Below are 26469 nucleotides of genomic sequence, written 5' to 3'. Positions count from 1 at the left end.
ACAAAGTGCTTCTTGACTTTAGCATCAAATCACTATTTTGGAATTATTGCGAATTCATTCAAGGACATTCTCGATTATGTAATTGTGGTACATCAAGACCATTTACACATTAGCATATTTAAGGCTGCTTGCACATCAAAACATTCAAGATTGAATTCATTTGTAACACCACTAAAATTCATTCAGAACACTACACTTTGGGATTTAACTTTAAGCTCCTTTTAAATTTTCATTTTAAATTCTAGGGAAATAAATTATTTGTTGAATTTTACAAAGCTTTTCACTTTTTTTAATACTTAGTTTAAGACCCTAGAGTCATAACAGTTACAAAATAAATAAAGGGTATTTATATATATATATATATATATATATATATATATATATATATATATATATATATATATATATATATATATATATATATATTGAAAGGACCTTAAAAAGTCCAGCAGTTTATGTCGTATGATTGCTTAATAGATATGACCATTCAGGCTGTCCTTTTCAGTTCACAGAGATTGAAGATGAGCTGAAATTTAAGAAAGAGCAAGAGCTTACCAGAAGAAAAAGGTACATTGACATGATCATTTTTGTCAGGATTGTTTGATACTTGCATGTTAATTGACTGAAATAGGAGTTGAAGCGTTGGAATAAAATTTTGCTTTCACTGCTTTGAATTGTACTAACAACATTGTTAGCTATGGTATTTTTAATGATACGTGATACAGCTGGCGCTCAGTTTTCATTTAAAATTGATGCTCCGGTACATTTCTGATTTCTTAAAGGAAATATTCAGGTTAAAGTATATTAAGCACTCAATGGAAAGCTTTAAATTTATTTATCATGTCTGCAACATTATTCCACCAATTTGAGAGAAATCTAACCTTAATTTTTCTGATGATTAAGGTTTGCCTTTGCAGCTGCCACATATAACTGGCACTTCTAGTTATTGCCATGTTATAGCTGTCAGTTGTATTGGACCATTATTGAACACAGCCCAGTTGTTTTGCATGTCATGTATGTAAATGGAAGTGAGGGAGAGAATATGTGGACACAGATATACAAATAAAATGCATGTAAGTAAGCCTACTGCATTTTGCATTGTAAATTGTTGATTGTGGCTTTTTACAAAAATGGACAAAACTGAACAACTTTCATCAACAGAGTTATTAAATATAATTCAGAAAGATTGTGATCATTAAAAAATGAAGTTCAAATTAACCATGTCAAATGACTGTCCTTGATTAATATGCAGATCTGGTTTGTGATTCAACATCATGGGTCTAGATCTTTCAAAAGTTTACAAAACTTACACCGGGTACCCGTCTAGCCTAACAATCAGTTACCTGGGTACCCAATCAAAAGAAAAGTATATTAAAATAAGTCAGCATTTGTTTGAAATTCATTGTATCCATTATATAACACTAGCTAATGTCATATACTACAAAGTCAAAGAATTGTCCTCATTGTCTGAGGACAAAAAAATATGTTTCTTATCAATTGACTTTGTTTTTCCTTACCAACCATAGCACTTTTTTCCCACAGGTGCTTAGTACATTATATATACTAATCATTATAGTATATATAGTGTTAAAAAAAATAAATAACTTCCCAAATTTTAAAACCAGTGCAATAGGAGACGCATATTTTTTTGACTGATAAATTTATGAAATCCTCCAATATCATCTAGTAAATTATAGTGGTCTGTAGTATTCTCACAGCATCCATTTGTTTGTAAACCTCTCCCCAAAAGGATTTTAAAAACAAGGCATCCAGGATATAAAAATGCACAAAACTTAGTGGTTTCATTCATTGCATTATAAGTTCTAACCTGATTTTCACCAGGGGGTCCCAAACTTGGTCAACTTGTTAGCATTTCAGATCAAAACAGACACCACCATATGCTAAAAAACAAGCACAGCCATGAAAAAAAGAACTGTTCAAAAGGAATACAACACTATCAAATGAAAAAAGATTGTTGCTTTACAGAATTCACTTGGGGGGCCCCCGAGTGGCCATGTGGTCTGGTCTAAAGCGCTTTCCGTTACGGATCACTGCCATCTCACCTCTGTCAGCGTGGGTTCGAGTCTCGGATTCAGCCAATGTGGATATGTGAGAAAGCTTGCGAGTAGCTTCTCTTGGGTCAGTGGTTCTTTCCGTGGCTTTCCCGGGTTCTTCCTTTACCATTAATACTGGCCGCCATGTATAGCCTATTGTGTGTTGAAAAATGGCATTAAACCCTACAACAACAACAACAGAATTCACTTAGAATACAGAAATAGGTTGCATGCTAAGACCACGATAATGCAGATGATATCCAAGACTGTAGCTCAGTGCATTTTCATGTGAGTCTCATAATTTAACTAGAAATACTGAATTAATATTGAGTTCTGGAACAGTTCATTTTTTATGCAGGACTTAACAGGATATTTGTCTTGGTCAAAAAACAGTGGCCATGTTGTGCTTAATTTAATGAAACTTAATAAATTGGACATGTGATATATATAACTTGTGTTTTTCTTTATGTTTCATTTTTCATAATATAAATAACTATTCTAAGGGCTGATGTTCTTGTCTACCTGGTTTTACCACTGTGTCATTGGCCACATTTTGTCTTGTATGATGAAATGTCAGGCCTGTTGGTTTATTGATGGGAACAGTGGTATTTTCAGGTTATTGGTACTGTTGACTTGCAGGATTTTCTAGCAAGTTTCACACACCAATAGAATCTTTTATGCATAACAATTTGATTTAGTTAGTATCAGTCTAAATGAATATACACATGCATATCTTCAGTCAGTCAAAAACTATAAAGCAGTCTTCAGAATGGTGACTATTTATATGAAAGCATGTATATAACAGACATAATCACCTTCAGTATGTGCTGGTTGACACTTTAGAGGAGAATAGGATTTAGTTTAGTTCATCTGAGAGTACCTTGGTGTCACCAGCATGGTGTGGTGCCATTATAATTCAATTTTGGCCCTTGTTTATACAGTCTTTAAAACTTGGTACAGTAGCTTAGAGGTAAATTTGCACAAATGATGCTGATTGATTATTCAGTGTGGCCACTGTTACCAAAATAAGAGAAACCTTTAAAGTTGACTAAAATTTCACAGAAAGCACCATGGCATAAGGCCTTTCAGGTAGACACAAATGATTCTAATGATTACTCAACTTAAAAAGCCCATTAACTGTTAAAAGGCATTCTACTAACCAGATTTCTAAGTGAACTGCCCCAAGATTACACTGTTAGGTGAATATCAGCTGAGTGATCTGAGTACCACTTGGGCCTCTTTGTTATTATGTTAGTGGGGGCATCTATGTCATATTGACAGACTTTTTATCTACTAAATTTCCCATAAGGTTTTTAATTTTTGCATTTTGTTTTACCTATTAATGGCTGTAAAATTTCATAATTAGAATGCCTATTAAATTATTGTGTTGGTATTACTTTATTATTTTATATTAATTCCCAGACTAAGTGATTTGAAGAAACAGCTTGAAGCACTACAGAATGAGTTAGTCAGTGCAAATGACTCTGAGGATATTCAGGTATGTATTTCCAAACATACATGAATGAAGTTCATGTTTCATATCCCCACCCATTGTAAGAATTTTGATGACTAGAACCAACTTTCATCAGTGCCAAGGGAGATAATTAGATTACAGCTGCAATGGCTGATAAGAAAATAAAAGTGCATTCATATGGAGTAGAAAGCTGAAGTCTCATTAAAAGCAGGGTTAATTCTCGACTGCACCTTTGCATCAGTTACCCTTTTTTGTAATCTTTGGTGCAGGAAAGTCTCCATTATAATAATAATAATAATGAGGACTTTGTATAGCGCCTAATCTTTAGAAGCTCTAAGCGCTTTACAACATTAGACAACACCTATAAGATAAAAAAAAACATATAATAATATTATTACAAAAACAAACACCATGAAATTAGAAAAACATTAAAAAAAATAAAAAAACATGCTGAGAATATTTCAGGTAGGAAACATTATTAGGTCTTTAAGTTTGTTCTTGCAATCAAAAAAAGTGAGTGAGAGCCCTCTTGAATGTGATCACTGTGTCTTTGTGTCTAAGTTCAGTGGGCAATTCATTCCACGTTGCTGGGCCTTGGTATGCAAAAGAACGCTATCCATATGATTTTGTTTTCATAGTGGGAATAATGAGTATACAATTGTCAGAAGAGGAGCGTAAGTATCTTGCTTTTGTGTACACATGGGTGAGATCGGATAGGTATGTTGGACTAGAATCCAACAGTGAAACATAGCACAGAGAACAAATTTTGTGTTTGATTCTGGATCGAATGGATAGCCAGTGTAGGATACAGAGCAGTGGGGAGGTGTGCTCTAATTGTGGTACTCTAAGTATGATCTGAGCAGCTGTGTTTTGAACTTTTTGAAGTTTCTGGAGTAGATATTGAGATGAACCAGACAGAATTGAGTTACAATAGTCCAGTCTTGAAAGTACTAATGAACACACAAGTATTTTAGTGGCATCAACTGAAAGATATTTGCGAATTGAGCTGATGCGTCTCAGCTCAAGATATGCAGCCTTGCATATGTTCATGACATGTTGGTGCAGTGTGAGAGTACTGTCCAGAGTAACACCTAGGTTTCATACTGATTGTGTGAATTTAATGTTGGTGTTGCTGATATTTATTGTTTGAGGTAAAGGATGTGAATGAGAAAGCCTTTGTGTTGTGATCAGAATGGCCTCAGTTTTATCATCATTCATCTGCAGCTTGTTCCATGTCATCCATGATTTCACATCAGAGATGCACCTCTCTACACCTTGGATGGTAGCATCAACTTCAGTTGGGTGGCTAGATTTGTATATTTGGGTGTCATCAGCGTACAATTGGTGAGACACTGGATGATGATCTACGACACTTGAGAGCAGCTGAGTGTACAGAATGAAGAGAACAGGTCCAAGAACAGATCTCTGTGGAACACCACAACATAGATCAACTGGGCTGGAGTGTATTCCATTTGTGTCCTGTTGACCAAGTAGGACTTGAACCACAGTAAGGCTGTATCATGAATGCCAAATACATGCTAGAGACGGTGAAGTAATATATCATGGTCTATTGTGTCAAATGCTGCAGACAAGTCAAAAAGGGTGAGGACTGTAATCTTTCCGCTATCCAACGCAGAGAGAATGTCATTAACTACTTTTAGAAGAGTAGTTTCAGTACTGTGGCAAGGGCGATATGCAGATTGTACATTGCTAAAAAGACTGTTTGAATTTAGATGAGATACAAGCTGGGATAGAACAACCTTTTCTAAGATTTTTTATATGAATGGGAGATTAGAAACTGGGCGGTAGTTCTTTAAATCGTTATGGTCTAGTGTTGGTTTCTTCAGCAGAGGCTTTACAATGGCAGTTTTGAAAAATGATGGGAATTCCCCGGATGAGAGAGAGGTATTAATAACATCAGTTAGTGAAGGCAATACTGGATCTAAGCACTCAAGCAGCAGTGGTGTTGGAATTGGATCGAGTTCACGTGACTTTGGTGCACTCTTCATCACGATTGTACATACAAAATCCATAGAGACAGGTTCAAATGGTGCTAATGGTTGCTGCTCAAATTCTGTTTCCCAACTGTATGGTGACGACGAGTCAATTGAAATTGTGGTGTCAAGCTTATCTCTAATGGTTTATACTTTGTCACGGAACAAATTTGCAAACATGTCTGGAAGTACGACTGAAGAGAAGGTAGTTGGAAGTGGTGTTGATTTGTTCCTTGACATGAAGAGCTCTTTGCAGCTGGAACTTTCCATGATAGTAGTAGTGTAGTGGGTTGATTTTGCTGCATGGACTATATTTGTGACATTCTTCTTAGCGACTTCATAGATTTGCTTATGAATAGTGAGTCTGGTGGAAAGCCAGAGCGTCTCAGCTTTAGGGTGGTCTCTTTTAGCAGTGCGAAGCTGGTCCCTAACACTGCTATACCATGGAGAACACTTTTGAATTGATACTCTGCACTTGGTAGCTGGGGCATGTTTGTCAAGCAATGAACGCAGACAGTTATCGAGTTGTTCTGCAGTAGGAGGTAAGCAAGTTGTTAGGTTAGCTTGGATGTTGTGCATTAGTTTGGTTCTATTTATCATACATAGGTTTCTCTTAGTAGCAGATAAAGGTGGAGGGTTAGGGACTGATACGTCCAGATGGCATATAATTCAGAGGTGATCTGATGCAAGGTCATGGGATACCAGGCAGGACTGTAGAATGTTATCATCAGGTCTATGAAGAATCCAGTCTAAAATGTGACCATGTTTATGGGTGGGTTGGTTAACTGACTGTTTGAGGTTGAAAACATTAATGTAATCTATGAGTTTTGATGTATTTGAGTTTCGAGGACAGTCAAAGTGAAAGTTGAAATCTCCAAGAATAATCAAACAAGCATGGGGTACATACAATAGACCTAAAAAGATAAAGATAAAAGATTATGGTTCATTTCAAGATGGAATTGAGTACTTGACGTGCTCACTGGATAGAGTGCACTCATTGCTTAAGAAGCATAACATAATTTCATTGGCTGAAAAAAATGTCTTGCTGATTTTGATTGGTTTCAGCATCAGTCAAGTGCATCTGAGCCATGATTATTGGTGAAATAAAATCTCCAGTGCAAACATCCCATTTATTTCTAGTGTAGTGTGCAAGGAGGGAAAAATGTAAACTCAGATTTCCAAATAAATTCTTTATCAAGGGGAATGGTTACTTGAGGTTGAAGAGTTCAAATTCCACTAGGGAAGGTTTCCACCTAAGAAGCTCAAGTACAGAACACATGTGAGCCCTCAGGAACCTGACGTATTACAATGCTATATTTTACTATACAATGTGGATCAGTTCCTTATAATGCGTAAGAGGTAGAAACCCAAAAAGGTTCATGACAGGAGAGGCTGATAATGATTGCAACCATTTGGATCATGTTTTTATTACTTTCTGCAATAGATATTCACTTTACGAGCATATAGACTGTAAATCAGTCATTGCTGAGTCAGATTCTATTACAGTTTGCTACAAATACCTTGTCAACTTAAAAAAAACATGACCTGAACAGTGAACACAGTTAATTTGCAGGCAGATATGTTCAATCTTGCTCTATAAAGATTGATTCAAAGCTTATAATAATGAACAAGTGAATATTTATTGCAGATATGAATAAATCCATGACTTGAGTGTCTGTGATAATATGTTTGAATTTCTTCTTCAAATATATTACCATCATATGACTGAAAAATTATTAAAGCTACTTTAAAAATCTAAAACACACACACACATTGGCCAATCATAATACCTTAGGAAAACTACTACTTCTTCACAAATTCAGCCATCCCAGGCTAAAACATATTAGCTAAAAAGCTAAAAGTTATCCACACACCTTGGTGGCTGTTAGAGTGATCTCCCTTTGATAGTGTGATTGGTGCCAAATGCTGTGAAATCATTAGCTACTATATCCACTCGAGCCAAGTAACATGCACTCAACAGAGAGGCCTTGCAAAATACATACAAAAGTTAGGAAGTTTTCTACCTCAAAACAGGTTGGAGGAGTTGAATCTTCAAAAGGAAGTTTACTTCATCTGTAAACTTTTCTGTTCTTCCTATTGTCAACAACAGTTTTCTAACTTTCAGTGTTACCACTTTGCTGTCTTTATACACTTAGTTGCCTTGATAGGTACCTGTACAGGTCATGATGGTGTTCCCACACATTGCTATAATCATATTAATAAGTGCAGGTCTTTTTTGTGATATAGAAATCTCATTTAATATTGCTGTATAATTTTGGCTGTGTTCGGATACATACAAGTTAGTTTTCTGTACTGTCTTTGTATCCATGTCATTGTTGTATAAGCAGACCTACTACTTATCCCAATTTATTGTTTAAACTCCAAAAAATCAGATTTTTAAAACCCAAAATCCTTAAGGAATACACTAGTCAAACTGTGAAGTCTAACATATTTCCATTTTCAACTATTATGCTGATATTTAGTATTATAATTGAATTAACACTAAATATCAGCATAAAAGATGAAAATAGAAAAAGTATTTTCCCTCTATGACTGTAGCATACCTGTTAAGTAAATAGCTTACGACAGCTGAGATGTCAATTCCTTTGCAAAGTTTTGTAAATATATGGTTGCTAACACTGATCCTCATTTTTCGTCTTCTCTAAATCCTGAATTTTTCCTTTGGCATCCTCATTTTCATTCCACTCAAGGTGGCAGGTCTGTATGTGTGATGCATAACTGATCTTACTTGTATTTAACATCATTGGCTCTTTCCTAAAGGTAACATTGTTTTATAATAGATATTGTAGCATCTACTTCACAAATACCAGTAATGACACTTATGTGCCTTTTTTATGTGAAGGTTTTGTGCGTACTATAGAAAACTCATTTATATTACTGTATAGCTTCCACCATGGTTGGATATGTACAGGTAAGTTTTATATGCATACTACTAATAGCGTCCAGTTCTAACATGTGTATAGATAGTCCAAAAATTGGCCTTCCTACAGGTAATTTGTTACTTGAATTGATTACTTGGCTGCCACTTTGTACATGTAGTTATTTTAAGCAATTCAGTGATTTTGCCTGAGTAGGCAGACAAAATAAGCCTTCCAATAGGTTGCTTGTTTCTAGAATTGATTATTTAGCATCCATGTAGTAAATATTAACAGTGATGCTCAAATTATCCACCTGTATAGGTCACATGTGCCCTATTACAGGTATTTATCATAGTGTGTAACTCTGCAAAGTTTGTAAAGCACACACTGCGCTACGTGTATAAATTGTCTGTTCTATTTTGTGTTACAGTATTAGACCATTGGCTTGAGCAACCATTCTACATGTGTAGTTTTCTATGGTTGTCATTCCTTGAATACATGTCAGACTTGAATAGTATGGACAGATGTCAGTGGGTGGTAATTCTTTAAGTAATAAGGGAAAGGCACAGAAGCATAGCTTGAAGGATGAAAACATCAGATTCCATGCAAGGGTTCAAAACCACATAATTTACTTGTGGGAGTGAGATGGAGAGAAACAAATTCATCAACCTCAAGAACTGGGCAACATAATACCAGCCAAGATGGCCATTTAACTTGGAATGAAATGAGCCACAACTAAATCGATTATACAGTATCAGCCACCAGAAAAATGGACTTGTCCACTTCCACTACTGGCATAGAGCCACTAGGTACTTCCTGTGTACGTTGCCCAGTTTAGTTCTCAATACCCCAAAAAACTAGTTCATGAACCCAGTTATAAAACAGACTAACCCGCATAGTGGTGCTAGGCACTTCCCGTGAGCAATACCAAGTCTATACAGGCACTATCATGAATCAGTTTAACTCACATAGTCCTGCCAGGCACTTTCTATGGATGACTCCCAGTTTATATATGCACTCTTATAGATCAATCTAACCCACATTATACCTTCAGACACTTCCAGCACAGAGTGTCCATCTTTGTGCCTCAGTTTCTAAGAGATATCTCTTCACTTGCCCTTGAGCCTGTGCTGCCCAAAGGAGTCTCTACTTAGTGACACCTTGGAAGTTATGGGGACTAACTTGTAATATGCTGCAAGTGTAGTAAGTCACCATCCTCAACATTCTTCTCCATCTGCTTTGCAGGTAGCATACTTTATTTGAAAAACAATGAAAAGTGGCCTTCAGGTTCCCTAGTCATTATTAGATCATACTATGATGAGTGAAACTTTGCCTTGCAGACTTGGGCTGATGTTTTTTTCCCCACTTCTGTTGGAGTTCTGTCCTCTACATCACCTACCAGGTGTACAGTTCTGATGTCAGGTGATCATTGTCTATGGAAGAATCTATTTTCAGTTGCTTCAGCAATCAGACGAAGGTATTGAAAGTTTGGGGCTGCTTACATTGTCATTTACAAGTCCCAAGCTTCTATGGAGGTTTTTCCTCGCAGATGCCTTCCCTCAGTTTTCCATTTGGATACCCATCAGTTGATTCGTAACATTGTGATCATGGAATCAATGTTGCATCTAATATTTCTGGATATCTTTAAGTAGACAGAATAAAGTTTACCTTCTCCTACACCAAATCTCACCAATGTTTATATAATGGCCCACTGCCCAACACAAAAAAATAAGGCCATAGCTGTAACAGCAGCTGAGAACTTTCAAGAGATAGAACGAGAGGCAATGCTCTCTACCTCCACCTTTTGTAACAACCATTACAGGCCAAGCTATGCTCACAGCCTTAATCATCTAATCTCTTTACTGTTCAGGTTGTTGAAATTCACAACAAGCCACCAAGGATACATTATATCCATCCCTCACAGTCTCAGGATTTGCAAGACGATCAACAAAGGTCACAGGGATGTCCCTTAAACACAGACCACTGGGAAACATTTCTATCAAATTTATAACCACTGAGAACAACAGTTCTTCATTACTACTTAGAAAGAGTCAAGGGGAGTGCAATCATTTTTGCCAATATTACCATGATTCCCTCCCAGTCTCAGTGACATAGAGTCATGCCCCCTTATCATAGATCCTGGTAGAGCGAAGGCTTCAATCTTTTGTTGTTGAATAGGGAAGATTTACCATGATAATATGTGCACACCTAACAAGTGGTTTTTCAGGAAGCTTTATGATCGCATTCAGCACACCTGCTAAGCCTTTGCCAGGTGTTCCTAGGCTACAAACTCAGCATGTGGTCATCAACCTAAGCAGATTCAATCAACTTGTTTATGCTTTTGGGTTTACATTCAAATGCAGCACAACAACTGGTTCTAAATAGCACCCATTGGAGAGACTATCCAATCAATATGGAGTTGCAAGAGGCATGACTTCACATCTGCACTCAAAAGAGTCACGTGATTCACCTACAAATCTCCCCAAAACAGGATACAAATAGCTGGCTATTTTGGAGCAAGACGTGATTATACATCTTACCCTCCTCCTCATTCTCAGTGTTTTGTCAACAAGGTATCTCTGACCTCTTTCAAGACTCCATCAGTTAGGTCTAGAATCTGTATTCAAGTAAAAAGAGTCTGCTTTCCCCAGGAATGAGAAATGAATTATTGCAATGGTAAATTCTTTGCCTATACTGAGCAATCCATCTGCTGTAGAATTCTTTTACCTGCAGGGTTTTGCTCAATGTGACAGTGTACATCTTAGTCCTAGGCCACTTTCCTGGCTCCCATCACAGTAACTTTGTGGATTAAATGGAGACTGAATCTTGACCACTTTACCAACTTTCATAATCTGCACAATATGGTTGCCAGTCATGATCAGTACAGATGTGAACACTGGGTGGGTGGGGGGAAGAAAGTCTCCCAACATATCAGGATGCCATAGAAGTGTGGCTGCCATCAGGATCATTATTTACATATCTACATTCTCAAGATGAAAACTGTTTTGAAAGCTTTCATTGGAGACTGCAGAACCTATATGAGAATGGAGTTCTTTTTCTGTCTGACAGCAAGACTGGTGCCTTATCTTAAATAGCAAAGTGGAACCAAGTCCCCAGACCTTTGCATTCTTGTTTGGGGTTTTCTAAAGAGGCGTACTCAGTTATAATCCTTGTCCAGATTTGTCATATCCTGGACAGGTTAATGTTTTGGTGGACTCATTGTCCAGCAAAAACAAAGTAATATGAACAAAATGGTCTCTTCATCCATCATTTTTCACTCCATAGAAGCTTCATGGGATGTTCCTATGATGGACCTATTGGGGATGAGGTGGAATACCAAAATCCCAGGGGCCCCGAGTGGCCGAGTGGTCTAAAGCGCTCGCTGTTATGGATCACTGCCATCTCACCTCTGTCTGCGTGAGTTCAAGTCTCAGCAATGGCTAACGTTGGTACGTGAGAAAGCCTGCCAGTAGCTTCTCGTGGGTCGGTGGTTCTTCCCGGGGTTTTCCAGGGTTCTTCCTCCACCAATTATACTGGCCGCCTTGTATAGCCTATCTTGTGTTGAAAATGGCGTTAAACCCTACAACAACAACAACAACAACCAAAATCCCAACCTTTGTCTCATCAGTCTTTTATCCAAAAGACCTATAATAGATTCTCTTTCTGTAGATTTGAACAGTCAATTGTATGCACTTCAACACCTCAGGTTCCTAAGGTGTTAAAGGTAACAATAGAATAAGAGTACCCCCTAATCCTGATTGCTTCACTCAGATGGGAAATCTTGGATCAACCTTATCAGTCTTGCAACAGAATTGCCAGGAATCGAGATATTCCCTCATCTGCTATAAGCAACCATGTTAGGATCTTAAAATATGCCCTTAAGAACAAACAGTTCTCACAACAATTGGTGGAGAATCCCTCAAGTGAGATGGTCATCCACCTTCAAGGTGTGCAGAGGCATTGGAATATGTTCTCAGTGGACCACACAAGAACACTTCATAAAAATGCAGCATCCAATAGCTAACTCCTTATGTCTCTTCAACAGTTAGCACCAATCAGAATTAAAAACATATCATTCCATGATCACTGGCACACTGCGTTATTATGGAAAAGATGATATCAGACAACTAAAGACCGATTCTATCTTCTGTCTAATGACACTAAATTCTTGCCCATGTGGAATTTATCATGGATATGAACCTGGCTGAACAAGACACCATTTGAACTACTCTCAAGAGCTTAGTTCACCCATCAAGTACGGCCTCATCATTGCATCAGAAAATGGCAGACGGAATAGACAAATACACTATTAATTGGTGGACCCATTTACATGTGGTTCCAGTAAAATGAATCAGTATCAATCATGAAGCCCTTCATTGTCAAGAACAGGCTTCTGTTCATGCATACATGCCAACCATTATGCTTTTGGCGTAATCATTACGCTTTTTTTCATTAAATTATGCCTTATGCATAAACATATTCAGATTATGCATTTTCGGTACTTCCCCTTCCCCAAAAAATTAATTTTATTATTTTTATTTTTATTAACATCCTGTTAATCTTTCTAGAAAAGATGGCTTTTACGTAACGACAAGAGTACGCTTGTCCATCCTTGCATGCACTTTCCTAACAGTATTATGTTCTATTTATAGCAGCTGCCCTATGTCCAAGAAACATGCTGGTTTTGCTTTTGACCTCTGTTTCTATTTATAGCAGCTGTATGGCTGTTTCTATTTATAGCAGCTGTATGGCTTAGTTAGGAGAGAACAGACTGGTTTTCTAATTTTTAATCTTTGCTTGCAGATTTTATTTCTAATTCATATCTGATATAGAACCACTCTGTAGGTATTTGGCACTAAAGGTCAAGTCAGATTTATTCTAGTAGATGTGTGTGTTAGAGCAAAAATGTTTTTCAAATAATTTCGCAGATGGATTAGGAAAAGACGAAAAACTGATTCAAAGATGAATACTCGAATTACACAATATGGCGTTCCATTCTAGGGCAGCTTCATGCCCACTGCAGGCTGTGTGGAAAGGATTTTAATATTGGTCATGAAGGTAAAACAAAGAAACCTTGAATTAGCTTCTTTTACAAACTTCAATACTAAGGTAATTTGTAACTTCTTTTTTTAAGCAGAACTAATAAATGCAGGGGTGTTATTTACCGAGTTCTTGATAGAAAACAAACTACCCCTAGCAGTAGAAGATTATGTTGGTCCTTTGCTCAAATGGATGTTTTCTGATTCCAAAATTGCAGAAAATATGCATCTGCAAGAACAAAATCATCTAATATTATTAGGTGTTTAGCAGAAGATAATTCGCTTAAAATTGCAGAAGCCATGAAAATTGGGCTGTTTAGTATTGCAACAGACAGGACCAGTGATTAAGATGATGAAAAGTTGTACCCATTCTGTGTACAAGACTATTGACAACGAAAAGGGCAAAGTCAGAGTGCTCTTCTTTCATTACCAGAATTAACAGTAGATTCCACTGGAGTAAAACATTTTTTATTTGCTTGATAATGCTTTGAATAAACATAAGTTGGCAGCACTGTATGGGGTTTTCAGCTGATAATGCATCAGTGATGACTGGAATTCATAAAGGAGTTGCATTCTATATTTTGAAAATGTCTCTGTCAGTGTACATATCTGGTTGTCTCTGTCATATGATGCGCCTTGCTGCAGGATAGGCTGCTGATAAATTAGAAGAACCCCTGAAGTATCAAGGTGGCATTCTACCTGACAGTGTACTTCATGTGGACAGAGTTGATGTGCGATGGCACCTTATTTCCCAGCTAAAAGATCCTATAACTGGAAGATATATATTTTCTCTTCTTTGTCAGGTTATGAAAGGAATATTGTTTCTTTACCATTTTAATGCTGACTGTGAGAGATTGTTCAGTATTGTTCACAAAAATAAAACTGAATTCAGATCCCGGCTCTGTAACCCAGCACTTAGTGATCTATTGGTATGCAAAACATTCATAATTTCATCTTGTACAAATTGTTTTGAAATGCAGTATGAGAGACTGTTCCTTTTTAAAGCTCAAAGTGTTGTATAAAAAAATTTGAAGCAGTAATTGTTAAAAGAACAGAAGGGGTAAATAAATCATTTTGTATATATGCTTATTGAATTTTATTATGTTACATGTGGATTACTCTTTTTCTGCTCGGATTACACTTTTTCCTCGCCAGGGGTTGGCAAGTATGTTCATGGGTAAACAGTTATTGGTAATAATTCCTGCTAGTTGGGATTCTTTATCTCAAGGTCATATACAGGACCCAGTGTGAGTGCTTAAGTGGTACATACGGAAGACTGAACCATTGCATTGAGGTAGATCATGCCTCATCTTGCCTTCAAAGAGGGAAAGGACACTATATCAACATGGGCACTTTGGTCCTGGATAAAGTGGGCTATCTGTTCTACATATAGGAAGTAACCCCAAATCAATGAATTCACTTCTCCAATCGGCTCACGAAGTTAGGACAGTCACCACAAACGTTGTAGGGGCCCCGAGTGGCCGAGTGGTCTAAAGCGCTCACTGATCTGGATCACTGCCATCTCACCGCTGTCTGCATGGGTTCAAGTCTCAGGCTTGGCTAACGTTGGTATGTAGGAAGGCTTGCCAGTAGCTTCTCGTGGGTCAGTGGTTCTTCCCGGGGTTTTCCAGGGTTTTTCCTCTACCAGTTATGCTGGCCACCATGTATAGCCTATCTTGTGCTGAAAAATGGCATTAAACCCTACAACAACAACAACAAGAACAGCAAACGTATATGAGCAAAACGATTCTCTCTTATTATCCCTGCCATAGGATGGAGTTCCGAGTACACTTCTTTGGTATTTATCAGAGATCTTTCGTCCTAAAAAGCTCAACTCCTCTGGCAGAACTTTTGTCCATGGTTCAAAAGGTCGACTTTTGGGCTCTTCGACAGCTTCATAAAGATGCAGCTTCATGACTTCTAATCATTTGTGGAAAGGAAAATATTTACCTTTCATAACTGCTCCCTGATATATGGAATCAATTTTCCAGTCAGGTTATCTAGATGCTGTTTCACTTTCCCTAAGGTAACCATAGATGGTCTCTCTGGGGTAAAGGATTTATCTCCTTCTCCCTCTTACTTAATGTCCTAAGATATTATAATTGGCTATCGTAGTTGAAGAAGGACCAATTTTTCCTAGTAAAATGTATATCTTCAATAATAGTTACCCAATCATAGTACATACACTCTCCTGGCCTCACGCAGTTGCAGGCAGCGTGCTTTCCTTTCCAATAGTAGATCACTATCTGTCACCTAGGTCGGCAGATAACTTTTAGCTTTTTAGCTAAAATGTTTTAGCCTTGGAAGGCTGGATTTGCGAGGTAGTATTAGTTCTCCTAAGGTATTATGATTTTGCAAGTATTATCAAGGAAACATATTTTACTCAAAACAAAATGGTTTCTTGAATAAATGAGGAATTTACAACCCCTGTTTATTTCTATGACCTAGTAAGAGCCATTGGAATCCACTATTTCCATTTGTAGAATGAACACCATTAAATTCATAAACTTAATACCTTTACGAGAAATAAACAGTATACTAAAGGAATATTTATGTATATGATCAGGATTCTGAAGGAAATGACTTTGAATATTTCTCGGAGCATGCATTGTCACTGAATTCTAAGTTTATGAAGTAGTTATCCTCTATGGCAGATTCTTCTATTACTGAAACTTTTGTTGCATTTTATGGCTGTGGCAAATGACCTGCTACAGCGAGTGTTCTGTCTCAGTGAGCTCAGTACCAAACATTTTAAATTTGCTAGTATGTATATTTTCTACTGCAAAAATTCTCTGAAGCCCGATAGGATAATGGTAAAGATATTCATGCAAAAAATGTCAGTTGAAAGACAGATAAAAAATATCTTAAAGTCTTGGTTGAATTCTGTCTCACAGGGTTGCTAAGTGGGTAGGTTAATAGTAGTTGGATATGGAGAGGCAAGGAGTAACTTATAATAAAAAGCACCCGGTCAGGGTTGATACTATTTTGATGCTGTTCTTGTGTTTGATAATGTTCTTTATGTTAAATTGCAGGTTTTTTGTAGTGATTCCTTAATGAGAGTGTATAATGTGCAAAGTTCCTTAATCTTTCTCCCTTGTCTTGAGAAGTCTAAAAGTCTTAAACAGAAGACTAAACAAAAATTTCTTCAATTTCAGTAGCTGCTATTTATGTCATGTTTTCTTTTCTTTCTGTCCTAGCCCCAACTAGATGCAGTCAATAACAAAATGAGAGAGACCAACCAGAGTCTAAACAAGGTACATCAGGATGGGGAGCAGATCCGCATGAAAGTGGAGAGTTCCAGAAGGGAGATTCAAAGTATGCATCAGTGCTTGTAGTGAATTTGACCAACTGACCTTAACAGTGTATTAATGAATGCATAGAGATATAGTGAAACCATGCTAGAATATTTCACAATAGCACAAATTCAGATATAGCATGATTTCAGCATGGCTTCAGAAAAAATACACTTCATTTCACCAGCTGCTTCAAGTACTGCCAAGCTTTAGTGCCAAAACAAAAAAGAGTTTGGTTTAATAATTTAGCAAAGTATGCTTTATTGCTGAAGAACGAAAAAAATACTTCTTTTTGCTATGTTTGAAGGATTTTACTTTAAAATATTGATAATTATTATCTAGTTATTGCTAAACCATGAACAATAAAGTGATTAAGACTTCTTTGTGATTGTCTTCTGTGCAGCCTGTATAGAGTCCTTGCACAGTGCATGGTAAAGAGAGCCAACAATATGTGCCTAGTCATATGACATACACAACCAGACAACCAGAATTTACAGAAATGAGTTACTTTACCTACCTATTTAAGGGAAAACAAAAGACCATCAGTGTCAGCTCAGTTAGCTGTCATACATACCATTTGAAACATGTTTATGCCTAGATTGTCAGGAACTGTTTTTGTCTTTTCATTGCCACATGTACCACCACCCTTTTATCTTAATCCTTTTTATTATATAGTCAGACAGTAGTTTCAGATCACTCCCATATACAGAGGCACTTAACTATTGTGTACTAACACCGACTGGAATGGAACAATTTCAATTTTAGGGTGGAGGGACTTGCTATTTTAATCAAACATATTCCTTCTTGCTTTTGCTTTACAGTAGTTCAAGGTCATAGTTATAAACAACAATTTCAATTAAAAAAATGGGTTTTTTCTTCCAGCTTTTAGAGAATGAATCAACAGTTTTCATGGAACTTACTCACACCCAAAAATCAAATTGTTTACTCACAATCTGGATTCAGGCAGTTATACCACTGTTACATTGTTCGTCTGTGTAATACAGATTTGTTTTCAGAGACTCCCAATGTCTGATTTATGTAATTTTTGGTCTGTCAGAAATTGGACTGTCAGCAAATATGAATGTTTTGAAAAATATAGTGTTTCATAAGTTAGTGTAAACTTAAGTTGCCAGTTTTCTTATACATTTATATGTATATACCAGTGAATGTTTTTTCTGTCCCCCCACCCCAAATAAGTATGTAATAACTCTTTTGAGTATTTCTCATTTAAAGTGCATCAGTGAAGTACATAGTTTAGTGACACCCCCTCTCCCTTGTATGGTTAAGAGGATACACATGCAAAATTTTCTTAAGTTAACTGACTTAGTTGGCTATTGCATGATATGGTACATAGCACAATGACACTTTGTGGAACGCAACCATCATGTTATAATGAGGTTTCACTGTAGATATTATCAATAACCCAAAAAGTTTTACAATTTTACAAGCAAAAAGATCTGTACGACATTATACATCAAAACCTGGTAATAATTAATGCTGATAAAATTTTATGAGTGCTTGCAGTAGTTAGAGAGGGATGGATGGATGAATAACTTCCAAATGAACATAGCATTAAATAAAAGCAATATTCTTTTTATTATTTGACTTAGCTAGTACAATACACAGAATGTCATAAAATCCAATACACCAGACCTCATAAAATACAGTACATCAAATATCTTACTGTCAAATACATCAAATGTCTTAAAATACTATTGTTGATGTTTTCACATTGTTTAAAAAACTAGTATGAGAAATGAATATCAAGAAATGACTCCTGAAAGTTTTCAGTTTAGTTGTAGTTTATGTTTCCTTTTTTTCCCTCAGCCTTGCAGAAGCAGCTACAGAACATTCGTGATGTAGAGAATAAACGTCTGGAAGTCCTTCGGGCCAAACATAAAGATACATATGATGCCTACATGTGGTTGAAGGAAAATCAAGACAGATTCAAGGGAAAGATACATCCACCTATGATGCTTTGTGTAAGTTAATAATCAGAATATTTCATAAACATATATGAAAATGAATTGTGATGGTTTTGCCATTTCTTTCAAAGAAGAATCGAGTGTTATACTTGACAGGTGAGTTTTTAGAAGACCTTGTCCAAGGGTTGATGATCGTATAACTTGATTCCAGTGTTCTTCATGCATTTTAAGTCGCTTGATGAATCTGATAACAGCAGCCTCTTTAGAATGTAAAAAAAAACAGAGTTTGATTGTAAGCCTCTATAACTGCAGAGTTTGATAAGGTTTAGGAAAGACATCTATCTGCAGATGTTTAATAAGATGATGCAGCATCAGTTTTGCCAAGTTTATCATCCACTGAGAGACAAAATTCTTAAGCCACCTGTGGGCTCACGGATGTAGAATAGACACAGTACGTCCTTCTACATGTTGCAAGAAATGGCTAAATAGATGCAGCCTGTTTGCATTCTTCATCGGCAGAGAAGACGATCTTGATAGTTGAGGAGGTGCTGACCATTGCCAATCCAGTGCAAGATGCTACTTTTTTCATGATTGGTCAGAAGGGCCATGTCTATTTGTTCAGCTAGTCACCAAGCTTCAGGGGCATTGTTAAAGACTTACTGACTTAAAGACATAGTTTTGCTTGTCTTCACAATGTTACCATGGTGACTAATGAAATGTGCTTAAACCTTAGAAAGAATATGACCTCTTTCGGCAGTGGGATGGGTCAGTTGAGTAAGGTTTGTTCTTTGCTTGAGTATATTGAATTGAGTGGCCTTGATACAAGAACAAAAGAAATTGGCATAAATTTTTGTCCCCTTTTTATACTTCATGGTTGGGTGAGGAGCGTTGGTGATGAAGTAATATTACTAACTCTAATAGTCATAGGCCAGAAGAGCTTATGGGATGGTCTGTTGTTCTTCATCCATCCATCTATTATCAAAAGTTTGTTATCACTACTCCACCCAAACTATTTTGAGGACTGCCATGATTTTTTCAAATGCATGCTGTGATTGAGGTGGTCCTAAATGAAAATGGTGCTGCTCAGACATTCATTGTAGCCGCCTTCAGTAACACCATTCCCCATAGAGATTCCCAATCCCACTCATGTCTGCCTAGTTAGTGCATTATGATTTGGCCACTTTAAAATTGAGAAGAAAGGGTAGGAAGTGTCTTTTCCATCCCTTAAAGGTAGACCTGCCAAGTCTTATGATTTTGCCATGTCTTAGGAAATTTATCCTTAAAAATACGGACTTAATGGCATACAAGCAAAAACTACAGAAAAATGATCATTGCTGAAAAATCTGGAAAATTTGTCCATCAGTGTTTGATTTGGATCTGGCTTTCATATTAGAAGTAGTGAAATTGGTCAGGGAACCAGACTAACTTTACAGCAGCACATCAGATGCTTTAAACTGCACATATTTGTTCATGCGAAGTGTCTACATGATAAAACTTCACCATAGAATTTGTTTAAAATGGCATCCAGCAAGCGATCCATGCTTAAGACAAAAGGGGAAATAAGCTTCTTGAAAAGTGTTAATAATTAACACAGAAAAATAAAAAGGAATATTCAGATTCTTGTGAATAAAAGCTGGAAGGGACACAATTATGTTTATTGGACACCACATGCCAATTTGAGTATGAATCATGGCAGGAAATATGATTGCCATTGTCATGTGAAGTGGAAAAAAGAATTTCCAAGTTCAGAGATAGCAACAAATCATTGAGCTTCATAGGGTTTGGGACTAAAACTGTACTAGTGGTAAATAATGTCTATGCGTACTTTACAAACTTTTCAGTTGAACATAATGTTTATCATCACTGCACGTTCCGAATACCGAACTTTTAATTAACTTTTCCAGCTTTACAATAACAGTTTATGGTATTTTATTACAAATTACTGAAAACTGGTCAAACTTACGGAAAAAAATCAACTGCCTTAATGAGACGGACTTGTCAGGGTTGGCAGGTCTGCCTAAAGGGCATAGCTGATATTTCAGCACCCACCTTCTCTATATGCAGTTTCATAGCTTATCATTCCCTTTCTGAGTGGGAGCATTCATTCATAAAGTTTGAAGCTCATGAGGTTGGAGCCATTGCTACTTCAAGGTCCAGTCTAACCCATTCGTCATTGATAGATGTGATAGATGTGATGAAGATGCATGCGGCAGTCCTAAAATAACTTCTGCTACATTTCTTTGTCAAAATAGAGTTAGAGCACATTTTCTCTAGGGCCCATAATCAAACACAGAAAGTGACAAAGCAGATACCATGTTATAGTAGTGTAAGGGTGAGTATTTGCTTGTTTTTACCAGTATTTGCTTGTTTTTACCAGTATTTGCTTGTTTTTACTAGTTCTTGTAGGATATCAGCCTCTCAAAGAATTAGCAAGTTCTGCTACCCAATAGAAACAGGTAATATATTGCTGTGCTTACCTTTACCAATCACAGCCATCTCACCTCTGTGCATATGGGGTCTCTGGCTCAGTCTATGTGGGTATGTGAGAAGGGTTATCAGTAGCTTCCCATGAGTCGGCTCATCCCAGGGTTTATACTGGATGCCATGAATAGCCTATCATGTGCTGAAAAATGGTGTTAAGCCCACAACAACTGATATAAAAATGTGGTGGTGGTGGGATAACACTTTTTTTTAGTGTCAGTGTAGTTTAACATTTATGAAGAAGTGCATGGGCTGACATATGATAAACTGAGTATATTGGCAGAATTTATAAGATTCATTAAATATTCTTTAGTGTAAACAATCATTGAGAAACTCACAAACTATTGTTATCAAGTAAATTTATATAAATATAGGGCATTTTTATGCCTTCCTTGCCATGGGTATTTATTGGGTCTATATTTAGCAGATATTAGATGTAGATATTAGAGGTGACCAGTAGTTCTGGACTGCCAGGACATGCTCTGTGGTACACTTACAATAAACTGGTTTTATTAATAATATGCAAGTAAAATTCCTACTTTTGCCTTCATGGGTATCCCAGGTGGCCACGTTGTATAATGTACTCTCTTTCACTGATTACTGCAATCTCACCTCTGTCCACATTGGTTTGAGCCTCAGCCAATGTGGTTGTGTGAGAAAGCTTGCCAATAGCTTCCTGTTCGTCAGCGGTTCTTACCAGAACTTTCCCCCATTTCTTTATCCACCAATTATACTTGCCACACTGTATAACCTGTTATATGCTGAGAAATGGCAATAAACTCTTAACACCAACAAAATCAGCCTTCGTGTTTTCTATTGGAATTTTTCTTTTTCATTTTTGTCACTTTTAATATTGGTTCTAAATTTCGAAAGATTTGTTTTCTAAATATGTGTCTGCCAAGAAAATGATAGAGCTTCACATTATTCTGTCTCATGTTGTTCAGACTAACCCATATGTATGGAAGTTTATTAATCATTGTTAACTTAAAGAGATTTAAAAGAAATCACATTTATATGGAACTTAGATGATTTTTTTTACACTCAATATTTTTTGTGCTTTCTGAATATGTATCACATTATATTGCACTACATAAGTTCTGCTGATGCATACCCTTTGCAGATGCAGATTTCATTTTTCAGGCAGCAGTGTCAGTATTGTAAATGTTACGATTTGTTTTTAGACAGTGGGGTCAGTACTGTGTCACAGTTTTGTGGTTGACAGCATTGTCTCTATAATAAGTGTTAGAATTTTATTTTGGTCAGAACGTGTATTATGTTTTGATTTGGTGTTATACAGCAGTGTCTGTATTACTGTTTAGTTCAATAAATGTACCATGTTTTGATCTGGTGTTATACAATAGTCTCTGTATCATTGTTTTGGTCAATAAATGTATGATGTTTTGATTTTGTGCTAGCAGTGTCTGTATCATTGTTTCAATAAATGTACCATGTTTTGATTTGGTGTTAGCAGTGTCTGTATCATTGTTTTGGTCAATAAATGTATGATGTTTTGATTTTGTGTTAGCAGTGTCTGTATCATTGTTTTGGTCAATAAATGTATGATGTTTTGATTTTTTGTTAGCAGTGTCTGTATCATTGTTTTGGTCAATAAATGTATGATGTTTTGATTTTGTGTTAGCAGTGTCTGTATCATTGTTTTGGTCAATAAATGTATGATGTTTTGATTTTGTGTTAGCAGTGTCTGTATCATTGTTTTGGTCAATAAATGTATCATGTTTTGATTTGGTGTTAGCAGTGTCTGTGTCATTGTTTTGGTCAATAAATGTACCATGTTTTGATTTGGTATTATACAGCAGTGTCTGTATCATTGCTTTGGTCAATAAATGTATCATGTTTTGATTTGGTGTTAGCAGTGTCTGTGTCATTGTTTTGGTCAATAAATGTACCATGTTTTGATTTGGTATTATACAGCAGTGTCTGTATCATTGTTTTGGTCAATAAATGTATCATGTTTTGATTTGGTGTTAGCAGTTTCTGTATCATTGTTTTGGTCAATAAATGTATGATGTTTTGATTTTGTGTTAGCAGTGTCTGTATCATTGTTTTGGTCAATAAATGTATGATGTTTTGATTTTGTGTTAGCAGTGTCTGTATCATTGTTTTGGTCAATAAATGTATCATGTTTTGATTTGGTGTTAGCAGTGTCTGTGTCATTGTTTTGGTCAATAAATGTACCATGTTTTGATTTGGTATTATACAGCAGTGTCTGTATCATTGCTTTGGTCAATAAATGTACCGTGTTTTGATTTGGTGTTGTACAGTAGTCTCTGTATCATTGTTTTGGTCAATAAATGTATGATGTTTTGATTTTGTGTTAGCAATGTCTGTATCATTGTTTTGGTCAATAAATGTATCATGTTTTGATTTGGTGTTAGCAGTGTCTGTATCATTGTTTTGGTCAATAAATGTATGATGTTTTGATTTTGTGTTAGCAGTGTCTGTATCATTGTTTTGGTCAATAAATGTATGATGTTTTGATTTTGTGTTAGCAGTGTCTGTATCATTGTTTTGGTCAATAAATGTATGATGTTTTGATTTGGTGTTAGCAGTGTCTGTATCATTGTTTTGGTCAATAAATGTATCATGTTTTGATTTGGTGTTAGCAGTGTCTGTGTCATTGTTTTGGTCAATAAATGTACCATGTTTTGATTTGGTATTATACAGCAGTGTCTGTATCATTGCTTTGGTCAATAAATGTACCATGTTTTGATTTGGTGTTGTACAGTAGTCTCTGTATCATTGTTTTGGTCAATAAATGTATGATGTTTTGATTTTGTGTTAGCAATGTCTGTATCATTGTTTTGGTCAATAAATGTATCATGTTTTGATTTGGTGTTAGCAGTGTCTGTATCATTGTTTTGGTCAATAAATGTATCATGTTTTGATTTGATGTTAGCAGTGTCTGTGTCATTGTTTTGGTCAATAAATGTACCATGTTTTGATTTGGTGTTATACAGCAGTGTCTGTATCATTGCTTTGGTCAATAAATGTACCATGTTTTGATTTGGTGTTGTACAGTAGTCTCTGTATCATTGTTTTGGTCAATAAATGTATCATGTTTTGATTTGGTTTTATACAGCAGTGTCAGCTGCATGGTAAGATTTGGTGATTGTGATTCCAGTATTGTGTGACAAGTTGGTGTTAGACTGAGATGTCAGTAAGTGTGTTTGCAATGTCAATATTGTAAGTTGTATGATGTGGTGTTACACATTGGTATCAGTATTGTATGAGTTACAACTTGGAGTTAGACAGATATAACAATTACATAAGAATTACAGTTAGCAGTGTCAGTATTGCAGGTGTTTGGTGTCAGGTAGCAATGTTATTATCATGTTATAATTTGGTATCAGCATTATCAATACTGTCAATGTTATGATTTGGTGTCAGGCAGCAATATCAGTATTTCAGTATTATTTGGTGTTGGACAGCAGTATCAGTATTACACGTGTTATAGTTTGGTGTCAGTGATGTAAATATGTAATGATTTGATGTTAAGAAAATCAGTTAAATGCAATAAGGTTACCATATTGCAGCTCAGGGGTGACATCTAGTGTTCCAGAGACCCCCCCCCCCCATCCTCTTTGTTGGCTTGGAGGGATTTTTCAGTTATCTTTTACCAAAAACAGTTTGTATTACAAGCAATATTAATAAGCTTTATGGTCTTACTAAAATTAGTAACAAAGAATAGATTGACTGGCCGTTCAGGTCAGTTTTATATTTCAAAAGAGACAACTCCGATTAAGGTAAATGGTTAGATGTGATTGTTGTCTTATTTCTGGATATTGTTTAATATTGTTCCTACTGAAGGTTGTACTTTGAACAGTAATAGAAAATGCTTTTGAAAAGAACTCACTAGAATGATTCTTAAAATTTTTCAAATGTTAATATTAATTATCAAGCAGAATATAAGGAAACAATTAATAAAAATGTTTTAACGACTATTTAGGCCATGTTTATGATAGTTAAAAATACAGTGAAGATCAGTAGCGCTACAGTTAATATGTTCTTTCATCTGAGCTTTTGTAAATTAATAACATCTCAAGCGGCCTCCAAGTTGCCAGTATTCCCATTACTTTAGAGAGGTGGTGTACCAAAAAAGCATTGCCCAACACTCATTATTATATTTTCAGGTTAATTTAAAGAATCCTGCCATGGCAAAATACATAGAGAATCACATCAGGATGGATGACCTGAGAGCTTTTGTGTGTGAAAAGATGGAGGATTTAAAGTTGTTTATGGATGTCATGGAAGAACAACATCTGCGAGTTAGTGCTGTTGGAATGCCTAATGACTCTTTAGAGAAATTCCGTCCATCCTTTCCAATAACAGAACTCAGGTAAATTGGGCCTCAAGTGTTAATAAGTTCAGTGATGTACAAGAATGCATATGCTCTGAATTTGCCTTTTTGGGGTGGGTAGGTGTTGCAGCATAGTCAGATACATTGATCACTTAGACTTAACAAGAGAAGGGTGACATTACCTTCTTTCTTGGGTTTCATCAAGGGTTCATGGATATCAAGTTAATGCCCCCTTGACATTTTATAAAGAGACCAAGTTGGATTTTGATATGCCATTATTTCACTTTGTTTCTTCTTCACATGTGTTACCTGATCATAATACCTAGGGAATGCGACCACTACCTAGCAAATCCCGCCCAACCAAGTTAACTTTAAGCTATAAAATGCTAAAAATTGCCTGCCGACATATTTTAGTCTGACAAGAGTTATCTCCCTTAGAGACTGGTTAAGTTGCAGTATTCATGCATGGTAGGAAGCTTATTGTTATTCATGCATGGTAGGAAGCTTATTGTTATTCATGCATGGTAGGAAGCTTATTGTTATTCATGCATGGTAGGAAGCTTATTGTTATTCATGCATGGTAGGAAGCTTATTGTTTTAGAGACCTTGCAAAAATGCTTTATGAAGTGAATATTTTCCTCACTAATGAGTGAGTTGCATGTGTTTCTCACACGAGAAGTCTATTCGATCTGTATTTCTATTTCTAGCCTTTTTTAATGTTGGATATGCTGCTTCAAACTGTAGACAGTTTAGTTGGATGATAAACATTTACTGTTTTGTTATACCTACCAAAGTCACATCAATAAGGTGTACTTGACCTATTATGTTATATGGTCATGGATTTGATAATTTCTGTTGATAATTATGTTTGTTCACTAGTGCCGACGTCAATGTAAGTTTATGCCACTTTGAATAATCTTACTTGTCCGTGCTGTCTATTAGTTTTCTCAGACAAAGTGCACTTATTGCAAGAATTTTAGACTGGTAAATGATACTCATAAGACATGCCTGG

The 26469-nt window shown here is 36.2% G+C and overlaps 1 protein-coding gene across 2 annotated transcripts in view; it reads left to right on the top strand.

Moving 5' to 3' along the window:
• Positions 1-26469, top strand: part of LOC149801669 (structural maintenance of chromosomes protein 5-like) — a 126216-nt gene that overhangs the window by 35833 nt on the left and 63914 nt on the right. For both annotated transcript variants that reach the window (XM_089955946.1, XM_089955945.1), the window contains exons 8-12: positions 506-567; positions 3477-3552; positions 16638-16755; positions 18561-18715; positions 25291-25496. In XM_089955946.1, the coding sequence (XP_089812072.1) occupies positions 506-567; positions 3477-3552; positions 16638-16755; positions 18561-18715; positions 25291-25496 (617 nt within the window). The remainder of the gene's footprint in view (positions 1-505; positions 568-3476; positions 3553-16637; positions 16756-18560; positions 18716-25290; positions 25497-26469) is intronic.

The sequence above is a fragment of the Sinohyriopsis cumingii genome, chromosome 4 (assembly GCF_028554795.1).
Source record: "Sinohyriopsis cumingii isolate HCF-2022 chromosome 4, ASM2855479v2, whole genome shotgun sequence".
NCBI classification, from domain to species: Eukaryota; Metazoa; Mollusca; class Bivalvia; order Unionida; family Unionidae; genus Sinohyriopsis; species Sinohyriopsis cumingii.
The sequence above is the reverse complement of the archived record's forward strand: the minus strand, read 5'-3'. Positions and strand labels throughout refer to the sequence as shown.